At 38.1% G+C, this 15,093-nt stretch overlaps 1 protein-coding gene across 1 annotated transcript; it reads left to right on the top strand.

Annotated features, from left to right (window-relative positions):
• The first annotated feature begins 701 nt into the window (after positions 1-701).
• Positions 702-8,025, top strand: LOC111630839 (LIM/homeobox protein Lhx1-like). Its single transcript, XM_023375003.1, has 5 exons — positions 702-951; positions 2,307-2,719; positions 4,992-5,181; positions 6,618-6,752; positions 7,532-8,025. Exons 1-5 carry the CDS (start codon positions 702-704, stop codon positions 7,714-7,716), a joined length of 1,173 nt encoding a protein of 390 aa, XP_023230771.1. The 3' UTR covers positions 7,717-8,025.
• The last annotated feature ends 7,068 nt before the right edge of the window (positions 8,026-15,093 follow it).

Here is a 15,093-nt window from a genome sequence, read left to right as displayed (position 1 = left end):
ATTTAGATTTACATAATGCGCAAAAATATAACAGAAAATGGCATTTGGCATTCAGCATCGGAACAGCCAGATCTTTCGTCTGATTTTCGAAGCGAAGATCTTTGATGAGATGACGTCATCAGAGATTGAAAAGAATGAAAAGAAAAATTGATCCTCCGCAAATAGGAATCAGATACATTAGCTGGGCCTATCTGACAGACACTCGGATCGCATTCCCATAAAAGCAGTTCTTCTGGTAAAGACAAACGGGAAAACCCGAGGCTAGTTATCGTTTCCTAGTGGGATGGGAGGATGGCACCTGGCCGCATCCGATTCCAAATTTTTCATCTTTTGTATTGGAGTCTAACCGAGCGTTTCGACGTTTCTCCCCGCGCGATATCTAATCCCGATCTTACTTGGAATCTGTCGGGAAGTCTGGACCAATCCCGGTAGCCAACTCGTGTGTTTAGTCTGTCGAGAAATCCGTCCTGATCCCCAGTCTTGGAAGGTAAGCTTTGTCTGTCAGGAAATCTAGTCTAATCCTATCTGCAGACTGCCAGGAAATCCGACCGTCGGGAGCCAGAAGCGGCTTAATCGACACAATCCCCCATCGAACGTTGGTTCACCCCTCGTTACTGCCCTTGTAATGTCATGAAAAACCGATCTGTGTGAAAAGAGCTCCTCATGAATTACGTTTATCGACAAGCCTAACGGGAAAATCGATGTCGTCTGCAAACAGCGCAGAGGGAGGTTGCAGGTGGCCCACCCCACCCCAGGTAACCGATAACACATTTAAGGCTATAAACTCGGAGGACGATGGCAGTTTTACAAGCAAACTTCATCGCAGGACAAAAGGACGCGTCTGGATGAACGTTCCGCCGTTATTTGTTAACCCTCCACTTTCTCCTCCTCCTCCTCCTCTGCAAAATCCGCCCTTTTGGCAACAAGGGATTGAGTTCGCCAACTTTGCCCGTTACGACTTTGGAAAGAAGCATTAGTTTGGTTCGCCTGCCGTAAATACTCCGTAAGAGATGTGAAATTTCTCGATATATCCGTCTACCAGATTTGGGAGACTTCCGCGCGATTTTCTGTAGATCGCAGCACAAAACATAAAATCCCAAATATCTTTAAATATAACCATAAAAATCAACAGGAATTGTGTACGACTTAGAGAACAACGGAAAATGATTCTATTCTTGCTCTGTTAATACTTTTATAACATGTACAGTACAATAGTTTTTACTTTAGGGGTTACCTACATTGCATTGGAACTAAAGTAACAATTATCATTATGAATAAAATGAAATGAATCTCTTTTAAGATATTGTTTACCTTTAGGAAGTGTTTAGCTAGTGTTTAGCAAGGAAACGGAAAGAATTTCCTACCGATGTGTAGAAATATAAGTTATCTTTAGATTATATTTCTTGGAATTCTTCTAAGAATAAAATTTTGCCGTTATTTGGTGTTAAATGATATTAAAATTGGAGCTGGTGGATAGGCTACGAAACTCTCTTACGAAGATAAATTGATCGTAGCAAATTAATTTGGTCAATGAACCGGATAGGCCTATAATTAACTCTAGATACAATTGAAATTTATGAATTTTCCATGTTAAGTCTTTGGATTTTATCGAGTTTTTCTTTCTTTCTTTTTTGTTTTTTTGACTTTTAAGAGATTCGCTAGTTTGAATTACGCTAAGATGCCAGCACCAAAGAAACTTTTTATTTTCTTTACATCCGAGGTAAGTTAATTAAGAGGAATCGAAGTGTTTGGGATTTTTGATATTGTTTCATCCGGTTTTGCGAGGGCGAATCATCAGACTGGTAGGTCCAGTAAATAATTGTAGGGGACGTGTTGACAGTATCGCTTTTAGATAAGACAGCGGGACATTCGTGCTTTGCCAGATAACGCTATGAATAAAACATGGCGCGGGACAATAGCGTGTCTCCGTCTGTCGTACATGGCTATCACTTCCTCTATTGACGTCCTCCGACTAATCCCGGCCTTCCCGTCTTATCGTGTAGGTAGGGAGGGATACCCTGGCGCGGGTCACGTGATGCAATGAATCACATCGGGCCCACGTGGACCTCCAGATCGACACGATAACAGATGTTTGTCATCCACCCCATCGCGCCTACTCTTCGCCATCCGTATTAATTGTCTCGTTTTGGAGACAACCTCGGTCTTCCGAATTAAGTGGAACGAAATTACTTAACACCACCGGAATTTAATATCCTAAGCCACGTTAGAGTAATTTAATCGGTTGTAAATTTGATATTTTAGTTCGTTTGTCATCGTGTACCAATTAATTTCTGTGTAAATTTTAGTTTTGACAGCTAACTCTCCGTTAGATACAAAGGAACTGGACGATCAGGTGGACAGTCAATTAGAATTGGACTGTCACGATACAGAAAGAGAATCGAGCGTAGAACGAGATTCTGACCTGAGCGGAGCCCTCTCTTCCATGGTGGCCGCCTCGCCTATCAACAGCAGCACCACTTCCAACGGAAGCACCGGATCCGGCGGCGGAACCCCCACCACCAACAGCAGCAAATCCGACAAGTCGATTCAACAGAATGACGAAAACCAGCCTGGAACCAAGAGGAGGGGTCCAAGGACCACCATCAAAGCCAAACAGTTGGAGACGCTAAAGGCTGCTTTCGCGGCCACTCCTAAACCCACTCGTCACATTCGCGAACAATTGGCTCAGGAAACAGGCCTTAACATGAGAGTCATTCAGGTAAAATGATTTTTTTTTCTTTCTTTATTTATTTATTTATTATTATTATTTTTTTTTACTGGCCAACGCGTGTTTCTACAGTTTAAATTCGACTCGTTTATTCCAAATTTTGCCAGATCGGAAAAAAAACTGCCATATAAATTGGCGCGTACTCTATATAATTGCGGTTTAGAATTATGTTTTAAGAAAGGGAAAACGAAGGGGAAAAAAAAGCAAAAACCTGCATTCACGGCACATCTCGGGGAGGTCCGACTAGGGACATCGCGTCTGGACATTTCTATTGAGCGTCCCAAATTGATTTCTCAACTACCGTTTTCACTTATCAAAATATTTATTAAGTGTGTTCGGTGGCCCGAAGATTAAAAAGCAGACGGTGTACGATTACACTCCAACCGGCAATTACGATTTAGGTGTAAATTATAGGTCGAGTCGGGAAAATGACACGGCGGTGCCGCGGACGCACCACACCTTGCCAACCACCCAGCAACCTGCCGGGCAGCTCTTCTTTTTGCATTTCTCACTTTCCTTTCATTGATCATCCGACTGGCTTCTACTTCCTCTTGTAAAATATATGTATCCGAACGAAAATTTTAAGGCTAGACACAAAAGTCAAGTGTTTGTCGTTAATTGTAAAGAAGTCAACTTCTAGACCGGCCACGTTTAGGGTTTAAAATCGTATGCGTAAGTGTAAACGTCACAAAAATGATCCTCCCGCTTGCTCTAGTTAGTTTTTTTTTGTATATGTTCGTCCTTTCCGATCTCACTGACGGGGGAATGACGGAGGTTGAGTCATGCGGGTTTGTCGACGTCTAGAACTGGAAATAAAAAAGTCCGAAATTATTTAAGCTGGAAATATTCCACCGTCATTTTTGAAAACTGCCCCTTAAATACATTTCTGCAATAGTAATCAAAGCGAAACCGAAATCGTCATCCGTAATCTTCAAACTGGAAGAGTTTAAGTACGTGGTAAAATCTGTGTTTATGACTCGGCAAACTGATGGCAACTAACTTGTTTGGTGAATAAAAAGAGAATTTCGAGTGGACGATCGAAAGAGAAATTTGCTAATTTTCCTATCGGACGTCCACTTGCGCCCTCGGGCTCGGCATTTTTCTTTTGGAAGTGGGGCTACTCAGCCGCTTGTCTAGTGAATGCGAACAATGGGACGCGTTGGGTGTCGTGTCGCTCGATTGTTCTCGTGCCACAAACATCCGACGCTCCCCTTGTCACGGGCAGTCTGATTAATACGTCCACTTGTCGCCGTCGTCCCTCGGGGCGGACCGACTCGCTCTTTTGGCTACCTTCGTCCGTCCCCAATTGTTTTTTCCGTCCCCCTCCATCTGCAACTATCGAGTGGAGTGGGTTAATTAAGGGAGCAGCGGGATAATCGGTGTCTCCACTCTATTGACTTCTGTTGACGTTTTGCCTTTACTCTTTGTGATAAAAACGAGCCGGGAGAATGACGGTCTTGCCGTTACGCAACACGCTTCAATTAAAAATCGATGGAAGAAGATGTTGGAGAGTTGCAAAACTCTTTAAATCGAATAGGAAAGGTAAAAGATGGCGGTTTGTCGGTAATTACTTATTGTAAGAAAGCCGGAGTCCAGATATAATTCAGGTAACCTCAATTGACAAGTATGGATGGACCGTCGACCCGGCGTCTCTTTCGGTCACCATCTATCTTCCAGAGGAAACATTCGCATGATCGTCACGTGATCGGAGCGGCGAAAGTTTCGAGACGACGTCATTCGGTTCGCGAGTCGCGCTGACCCCGGCCGTCATCAATCACGCTTCCCTGGGAAAGGGGAGCTCGTTCACGTGACCGGACGGCGCACGTTCAAACTGGTCTTCTCACCTATGTTAACAATGGCGGTGCGCGTTATATACGCACCGTCGGCCGGGCGGTGTTAGAATGGCCACAAATTAATGAAAGTCTAGCGTCCGTCGAAGGGGTGGATGCGCTTGTGGCTTTCAACCTGTAATTTTTCCGCGGAACCCCCGTTGTTTTGGCGTGGCAAAGGTACCACCTCGTCTCACCGAATTGCTACCGTACGACCGTTATCTACTTCCCTCCATCTCGTTAAAACTAGAATTCATAAAGAAGTGGATTACGTTTTACAACATGGCGCCATAAACCGAGTGCCGGGTCCCGGTTTCCACTTTATAGAGGTTGCGTAAAACGAGTCGTAGGCGCTTAGTTATCTTAATTAGAAAAGTGTGTTAATGGCCGGCGATAAAGTATTAATGCCTTCTAATTGGAAGCGTTTCTTGCAGGTGTGGTTTCAGAACCGCCGTTCCAAGGAGAGGCGGATGAAACAACTCAGCTCTCTGGGAGCCAGAAGGCATTTCTTCCGTAGTCCGAGAAGAGCCATGAGGCCATTACGGCCCGGAATGTCCCCAGACGGACTGGACGACAGCCCGGAAATGGTGGCATCCACCAACTCCGGTTTCGCTTACTTTTCAGGTAGGAAAACGTCTTCACCTAACCGATTCCATAATTTAATAAGGAGAGAAGTCATGCGGCGTTCGGGAGTTGCACCATCTGGAGACTCCGCCGTGTTCGCGGCTAATAATTGGACAGCTTTGTGTTTTACTGGTATCTATCTATCTACACCCCGAGCTGTCAGATAGTCGGTGATGGATGAGTTTAGATTTGCTCGGATAGAGGACAAAAACGGTTAATGTCGGCGACTGGCAGCAAATTGCTTCTCTCTCTCTCTCCGCCATTCCTTTACATCTGAATATAGTGAATGTAGTGCTGGAATAAAAAAAAATAAAATAAAAGTAAATAAATTTCAATTCGACTGGGCAAAATGGGGGAAGGAATCGGGTTAGAGAACAGACTCAGCGGGACTTCTTAAGCACGGAAGAGGCACCCGCTGCGACTATTAACAAGGTTGTGTCCTACCGAGCCGCTTACCTCCATCACCCACGCCGTACTCTTGATGGCTTTATTGTGGTCTTGCAGTGCTTAACCAACATTGATATGCTATATCTTCCCCTCGGGTCCGAGTTGTAGAATATGAAGTATCCCCCGCCGGTTTTCGGCGTGACTACGATAGCATCTGACCATTTATACGGCTTATAACTCTTTTGCAGCAGCAATATCTTCTCCGGTTCGCCGAACACATACACAGATTATCGAAGGTGCAACTCCCGACATCCTCGCAATAGATTCAGACTCCCCCTTGTTTGGTCACAAGTTAATTTTTGTCGTGCGGGATGGGGAAGTAGAAAAAAAAGAGATCTTTTTATATAGGGTTAGCTGTTGACAGAATCGAGCCGAGCAAAAAAATAAAAAAAAAAAGAAGTAGCGCGTGTGTACAGAAACCAGGTGTACAATGAATGTATAGGAGTTATACGAAGACTCTATCGATTGGAAAGTTGGTAGCAACGCGTTCCCAACGGACTCTTGTGATCAGAGGAACTGTCAGGTGATTGGCTAGGCGGAACCAAGACCAACCGTAATGCCTCGTTTAATTTCGCGCTTCAGCGACCAGATAAGCCTCCCCTCCTCCGCTCCTCTCCATCTGCGGCGATGGGGGGGAGCGAGCAACACGTGCTGGCGACGCGTTCTACTGGAGGGGAAAACGAAAAAGACTTTTGTCTCAATTTGTGAGAAACTGCAACTTCGAGTTTGGATTTGGGTGCGGAAGATTGGCCAAACCGCGTTAGAAATCGACAATTTAAAGCCAATCCGGAGGAGTCGGATCATAACACGTTTAAAAAGATCTATCGAACAGGTGGATGGGTCATAATTTACTTTTATAAAATGGGTTACTATCGGTCGAATACGTTGTTTTTTTTTCTATTTTATTTTTTTCTTTAACCGTGCGATTCGCGCCAAGTTTTGCTACGGATTCCACTAATTCCCGATACTCTTCTACCGCATCCGAACAGGATTTTACGACTTCTTTCCGGGACAACATCCTTCTGACGGCCTACCCTTTCCTCCCAACATCAATGCTGGATCAGCGCCAAATTCCCATTCCTCCGCTCCCACCATCGACCAGCAGCTGTCGACCGTCGGCACAGGTAAGAACTTTGTCCTCTTCTAACGCCAGTCTATCGTCTCCAAAAAGCGCGAGAAAACTCGATCTGGCAGAAAATAAAAAGTGTTTCTTCCTGGTTTTTGCGAGAGACGAAGGGGGAAAAAAATAAAATAAAATAAAATCCGAAAGGACAGGTGCACCTGCAAAAGCAGTTAAATCCGTAGAAGCAGTTAAAGTCCAAGTATTACTAGAAAAAAAGTTGGTGGCAAAGTTTTGGGCAATATCGGTTCTCGTAATGGTTTGTCGTAGTGTTCGCCCCTTCTCCTTAATTGTCCCATCCATCTGCTGCCTTTCCCAGACTCTTCCTGTGACAGTTAAACTGTCTCGTGGAATGTGTTCATTATGTAAATAGCCCAGTTTAATAGACTCGGACGTCAAGCAAAATTTATCGGTATTAATGGACGATAACGAACAATGCCGGATTTTTTCCCTTCTCCTATTGCTTTTTGTGCCGAGTCGGCTTCTCTCGTCCACCCACACCCAGGTTAATGTTTCCGGGTGCACGTCCCCTAGCCTCTGCCAAACAAAACGGAAATACATCACGCTAATAGACCCTCACTTAGTCCTTTTTCGGATTTATTGCCCGTGGGATTAGCCGTGTTTTGTCTTTAATTATGCATTTTCCGTCGTTTCTTTTTTTTTATCTGCTAGATTCTCTACGGTAAGAGGATAAAATCGCTTTGCCAGGCTGTAACTTAATTAAGCGCGTTTGAAGGTTCGAGGACCAACGATGGCAATGAATATAGGAAAGTGTATTTGCAGGTCTATCCAGCGAAACATCGTATTTGGGAGGTGGACACGAAATGATGACGCAGAGAGCGAGCCCCGAAGGTGTTCTTGGTCTTTCGGGTACGGAGCAGTACACAAATCAGCGGTCGTCTAGCGAGAATAGCTATCCGACACTTTCTCACGCTCCTCCTCCCATCAGCGAGACGTCCGTTTGGTGACAAAATCCCGACACCTCTAACTGTGATACGAAGGTTGCCAGGAGCCGTTCATCGTCCGCATCGGGTCAATTCTGTACAGACGGCCGAACAGACGTTCTTCATCGCATCTAAGTTATTCGTCATCAGAAAAAAAAGAACATATCAAAAATTTGAATGTAGTATTAAAGATCATGTATAGTAGGAATTTTTATGTATACTTCTGGGAATAAAGGGACCGAGCTTTCTCTCTTGAGCTACATCCACCAACGATAGAAAAATGTGCACGTTCTTTCATTCCGCAGCTTGTAAAATAAATTTTTCGTTTTTTTTTCCTCGTAAAAGTTCACAAAAATTGGTTGTTTTTGTTAGTAATAAAAATCACATTCCCTTTCGAAGAATGCTTATAGATAAGTTTTCACTCTTATTACTCTTATATCATACAAACAAAAAAAATATATATATATATACCTCCTATAACAAATCAAGAAACAGTAGAAAGGCATCTCTTCTAACTTTAATTTCCAATACAACTCCTTACTAATAAGACCGAAATAACTTTTTACAGAATGATTTTTCTCTTATAATTTATGTTTATCCGGAATTAATCCAAGAAAATTATTATTTTACGGAGTTTCGATGATACTTTTATCATAAATATCTTTGGTTAAAACTAGTAACAGAGAAATACATTCTTTCCAACTTAAACTGGATGATTATCTCTGAAAATTTCAATTCTTCATCCCAATAAAACTGAAATTACTTCGTATACGTACAAATACATATGAAGATGATATCTTAATTTGTCTTCACGTTTATATATTTGTTTTTGGCGTTTTAACTAAAGGAAAATTAACGATAGTAGTAGAACTTTTCAAACATTTTCATCTCGAGATTTGGTCGACACTTTGAAAACAAATAAGAATTTACATCCGTACTCTTCGACAGTCAATAATTATTATGTTAGAGAGAAAAAATATTCAGCTATTTTGGTTATAGCAAAGACAAATTATTCAATCGATGCGGGTCGTCGTTGCTACTAACGCGAAATGTCAAGTCGAAAAGGTACCATTTTTTTTTTTTCTCTCTCTCTCTCTCTTTTTTCCTTCAGCATTAATTACTAGTCGATGGGGAAATATAGATTTGAAACTTGTAAAGGTTTCAAATTTGATGGGTGAATAGTTCAAATTCTATTGATGAAGAAAACTAAGTGTATTATTATATTCAAGTTTTTTTTTTTTTTCTTTTGGATGTAGTAAGTCTATTAATCAAATTTCCTTTAGCCTGCGTCATTTATTTTCTCGACGGATAATTTTTATACAATCTGAAAATAAATTAAAGGCCTATTATAGAAAGTTTTCGGTTATGTCATCATCTAGTGTCATAGGAAGTTCAATTTTTGTGAAGATTAACGCAAAAGAAAACTGTAAGAGTTTTGATTCTTGTAAGAATTTTAATGCGAAACAACGAGAAAGTTTGCTTTTAAAAACGATTTCTGGTAATTCTAACTTAAATTTATTTATTTATTTTTCAAAGATTTATAAAAAGAAAACAATAAACTGGCAATTTTTATAAGAAATAATAATGCAAAAAATACCAGAATTAAAGTTAATTTGCTCATTGATTACGCTCAATTATTTTTTGTATTGCTAAATGAAGAGTTGTTTCTGTATTAAAATAAATAATTCTAAAATGTTGGAAAAATATCTGAGAGAGTCCCGTTTTACAGAATTTTAATTCCAATTGCTAAGTAATTTTTAAACTCGGTACGTAGCTTATTATTATATAGGCTAATATTTTTGTTTAATTACACCGAAAACTGAGGTGTTTCTTATAGAATTTTAACACGAAATACGTTTGATTGCTCTCTCGTATTTCTGTAATACTCATTTTCTTACCAAGATTATAATAGACATAACACGAAACTGAGGAAACGGGTTCGATTTCCGCGAGCGGTACTTACATAATAAGACATAAAAAAGTATTTTTTTTTTTGCTCGTTCGTACTAAAACATAATATATACGAGTATATATATAAAGATTCGTATCGACTTAACAAATCGACGTACAATTAAACGAAACAATTCGAAAATTTCGATGCACGAGGAGGGCATAAACGCGGAACACGAATGTCATTTCGCAGCCGTATCAGAATGCATTATTACAACCTACGGTGAACATAATCAGATAAGAGACACAATAGCGTGCAATTTGCTAGATGCATACGTGGCATATCACGGAAATATATAAACGCGAACACGACAAACACAAAAGCGAATTGATAAAATTTATCGTCGAGATTCTGGAAAATCGCAGGAAAAAAAAAAAAACCAGTTGGTGTACTTTCTTGCAATTAAACCGATGGAAACATTATCTCGGCAGCATCAGAATACTTCCTTTTAAGTGCGATTTAATGTCGTCGATGTAAACGTTTTGATCTGGGCCGCGACGAACAGATCGACGTTTCACAATCCAAACTCCATTTATAACGGAGGTAAGGACTAAATGAAAAGATCAAGCTCAGATTAAAATTCATTTTCGTAGAGGCGACAACGTCTTATTTTGTCGTCATTTCATTCTGTCGTCGAGCGGATGTTCCTATCTTCCAACAAACTAATTAAAACTCTCTCTAGATACGCCTCCAGTTATTTTACCTGGCATTTTATCGAGACGAGAACGACTACAAACCTACAAACACAAAGAAAGATAGCTTTTCATGTCGAAAATTTCTTCGTCCGAGTCCACTCTTCTTGCTAAAACTATTATTATTATTGTTATTCTGGCGTGGAATATTACGAGATAATTTTGTTTTAGAACAGTTGGTTAGTGATATGCGTGAATAAAATTGAAATTATTTTATATATAATTGAATTTAAATCAGGTAAACATTAAATAATCTTGACTACACGGAAATTATAGTCACACTTCGACTAACAACGGTATTATTTTATGAATAAATAAATAAATAAAACTCTTCTTACATCTTATCAAATATCATAAAAATAGGGAAATTATAACTAAAAATAAATAGTTTTTCTTTTCTTAATCCGATTATAATTATAAAATTTCAATCGATTAAACTGAATCCGACTAAAATTACAGTGGAGTTCCCATTCATATAAATTTATACAGTAAAAATGTATACAGTTCATACGAATGAGAAAATTCGTGTAAGTTATAATTTTACACACTTCATCTCTCTATCTCTTCTGAAATTATATCTTTCATAAGAAATATCTAAAGTAAATAGACTTCGTCTCCTTTTCATCTTATTTCATTTCCTAAACCAATTTTAGATTGTTTTATTTAGAAAAAAAATAGTAGTAATGCGGAGAAGGGAAAATAAAAACCTCGTCAGAAATAAAATAAATCAAGCATCAACTTCTTTTATACACAACCACAATTTAATATAGATAAAATAAATTGCTTTCGCGGCCCTTTTTTTTCCCTTTCTTCATCTTCTATAAACAAGGCGTCGCTAGATGCATACTCCATTCTGAAAAAGTCACCTTCTGATTCTTCTTTGTTCGGCAATCAGCCGAGAACAAATCTGTCCACCTTTTTGTCCCATTAGTTATCCCAGGTGGGAGGATGCACCCAATGTCCGAGCGGTTAATTACATTCACGTGCGGACTATCCATCAACTGCCACAAAATCTCCTCCCATTTTATGGAAAATACCTTATTACATCAACCGGATGGTTGCACCAGAACAGATACTCGCATCTGGAAAACTTTTCTTTAATCGTTTCGGCCGTCATTCTCCACCATTGCTTCGTACCAGAGCGCCAGGTTATTCTATTTTAACTAAAGCTTAGAGGTAATAATAGAGCGACTCGCACGTGTTGCGACAACCAATTAGTCGAGACGAAATGCGACACTCTCATTTGGCAGTGACGTATAGAGCCTCTTTCGAGACGTTTCCTGCTTTAGGAGGAAAAAATAAAAAAAAATAATAATATATATATTCCGGTATCAGGTAGCATCGATACGTTTAACCCAGTTTAAGTCCATGTCTTAGTCATCTGCGAAATTCTGCGTTTGCAATCAATGAAAGAACAACTATTTATGACTCCTGCTTCTCTTAACAGTGTAAACACGACCAAGTTGGACTCAGCTATTTATCGATCGCCGCTCTCGGGCCTCCCTAATGTACAGCACGTGTTTGGTTGGGAGTCCCAAGAATTCGCGCTATGGACGCCACCGAGTGTTTGGCATAGTTGAGTGCAACGGGACGAATAAAGTACGGCGGGAAAGAGCGGGCCTGCAATTAAACGCCCTCCTAGACACTAGCTATGCATAAAGATATTCGGATATCCGGTTGTCGAATTTGTTTTCGCGAAATAATTTTTAAAGTATTTTTTTTTTTTTCCGACTATGAGGAAAGTTTTTCCATCTTTGACATATTGACAAACTCGGTTTTCCCTCGAGACATATGGACGGGACAGCCGAATGTATTCTATCAATTTGCCTCCCCTTTACAAACACATGGCAGAGAGAAAGCCATTCCGGTATTTCCTGACAGGAACACACTAGAAGAGTCCGATTTGATGTATGCCAAGACTTTCCAATTACATCGGCTAATGATCCAGAAGTTATACAACAGATTCCGATTACGTCAGCTCGGCCAACCATCAATCACGTGACCGAGCGACCAATGCCGGGAGGCGAAACCGACTTTGGCCCTTACCAAAGAGACGATGTTTACGCGTTCTGCAATTTATGGGGCTATCGAAAGCATCGCGCATGTTCAATCTTATCGATTTTGCGAGTCGAGAAGGCGGGTTGAGATAGGAAGCCTGTGAAATGACGACAAAGGAGTGAAAGGCTTTTCTAAGCCGTCCGTCCCGTAGGGAGATGCCTGACCATTCAGGTCTTCCCTGCTTAGAGCGATAAGCGGGATACATTAGGAAGTATTTGCTTAATACTCCTGCACTGGCGGATCGACTCTCCGTCGAATTCGTGCAGAATTTTACTTTGTCCCTTCAACAAGTATCTGACATCTGGAGTAGTCTGATCGGATGAGGAGAAAGACGATGCTATTCGCCGGTCGACAGACGTCCAAACGAGTTTCTTCAGGTGAATTTACATATAAGAAGTCGTTTTCCTTGACTCGGATGTCATCCTTTTATTTAAATATAACCATTATTAATTCGTATTGCTTCCTTTGTAACGTCTTCCCGACTTTGATTTGCTATAGTCAACTTCCTCTCTACATTTAATGCACCTGCTTCGTTGGAATGTTCCATGTTTTCTCACTACAAATTTTCAACTAAACGAAGCCCAACATATCGTCGTGTCCATTACACACCAACAATGTTCACACGTGTCCATTTTATTTCCGTAGTCTAAAAACAATGTGAAATTGATTGTTTAATCTGTTCCAATTACAATAAAAACAACTACAATACAATTAATTAAATTCGTTTATATATATTTTTTTTAATTTAAAAATAACACCATTAAACTATCTTCGAATTTAAAAACAATGTTTTAAGGTGTGTAATACACTTTTCTATGTCTTCAAATACAGTTTAATATATAAAAATCAGTGGTTATCTAAACAGGATAATTTTATTATGTAATATCTTACAGAATTGTCATTAAAAACAAGTGTATGCAGATTTTTGTTATGAAGATTTCAACTGAAATTTAAAATCAAGGACATTAAGGCTATTAAAATTCTATGCTTGTTTTCCTTATTAGTATGTCCACCTTAATGGTTTCCATATTTGACTGTTGGAACTGATGAATATGTAATTATACAATATAAAATAAATAAAAGTACATAGATTAATATATAAAAATCAATGTAAAAAATATGTTTTTAATTAATAAAAGCAATTATTTTTCTGTAAAACTTCTTTTGTATTTGGATTTATTTACTACATCTCTACACTACATAGAAATCATTATGCAATACTATAATCAAACTATTTAAATGTATATTTTTATTTACTACATTTCCATTATTTTGTATTGGTAATTTAATAAATTATAAATATGTGACCTGATGGATAATAAAAGTAGCTGAAAGAAGCTTTATTTATTCTATAATTATTTGTTAGATATTAAGGTTTAATAGTATTTAGATCTTAGCTTTAATTTTAAATGTATGTTTGACTCATGTTTTAATTTTAAATGAGCAACATTTATTTAATTATTTATTTATTTTTGTGAAAAGTGAACTTTTGAAAATATAATTAATTTATCAGATATTGAGAAATTTGTAAAACATAAAACCTTTACAGAGAAGTATAATTTTATAATCCAGAACCATGGAATTTTCATTATCAATTTAATGTTTATGCAAGAGATAATAATAATATTTACTGTACAGTGAAAAATAAAATATCTAAAACATCTATTTAAGTTGTATTTTATATTTAAAAATCAAAATTTTTTTTTAATATTTGAAAAAATAGTAACATTTTTCACTATTATTTTTAATAAAATAGAAAACAGGATGTATTTGTTCTGATATTAAGCAACCTTAGTTTAGATATATAAATCTAAGTAAAATAATAATAATTATTATATGTATTTTACAACTTTATCTCCTTTATATATATATATAAATTTGTTTGAAAGAGATAATACTTTATATTTAAAAATGTGGTTAATAAACTTTTTCAGTAATAATTTATGGTATATTCATATGAAAGTACAATAAAAAAAAAAGGAATAAGAAAAATATATTTTTTTAGTATGAAATAGTTACATGAATGGATTTTCATTGAGGATTTGTAAGTTATGAGAAATTAATTCTTATATAAAAAATTCAATTTTTTGGAGAAATATATTCTACGGAGTATTAACAAATATTCATTTTTGTATAGAAAAATGTCAAAAAAAAAGGTACTTTCCAAATTTATCTTCTGTAAATGGAATCTGAATAAATGAAAATTTTTTAAATGTATTTTTGTTTAAATGTACTATTCAGATTAGATTACTTTGTAAAAAAGTATACAATGAATAAAAAATAATTTACCTGAATTTATAGATTTTTAAAAAAATTCTATATCTGCAAAATATACTACAATCCCAAATTTTTCTGTGCATTCAATATAAAGTAAAATTTGAAAACATCAAGTACAGCTGTGTTCCAACATACTCAAAATACTTAGTCTTTCTTGTTTCTAGAAATAAGAAAGACTAAGTATTTTGAATATAAAAAATGTTTTTTGTAAAAAGTACCAAGTCAAAAAATTACTAGAAAAAATTTGTATAAAAATAATACGTCAGCTCGGCCAACCATCAATCACGTGACCGAGCGACCAATGCCGGGAGGCGAAACCGACTTTGGCCCTTACCAAAGAGACGATGTTTACGCGTTCTGCAATTTATGGGGCTATCGAAAGCATCGCGCATGTTCAATCTTATCGNTAGAAAAAACTTATTT

This window comes from Centruroides sculpturatus, unplaced genomic scaffold, assembly GCF_000671375.1.
Source record: "Centruroides sculpturatus isolate CEXI.00-Female unplaced genomic scaffold, Cexi_2.0 scaffold6, whole genome shotgun sequence".
Taxonomy (NCBI): domain Eukaryota; kingdom Metazoa; phylum Arthropoda; class Arachnida; order Scorpiones; family Buthidae; genus Centruroides; species Centruroides sculpturatus.
Note: the sequence above shows the minus strand (reverse complement) of the source record. Positions and strands in the feature narration are given on the sequence as shown.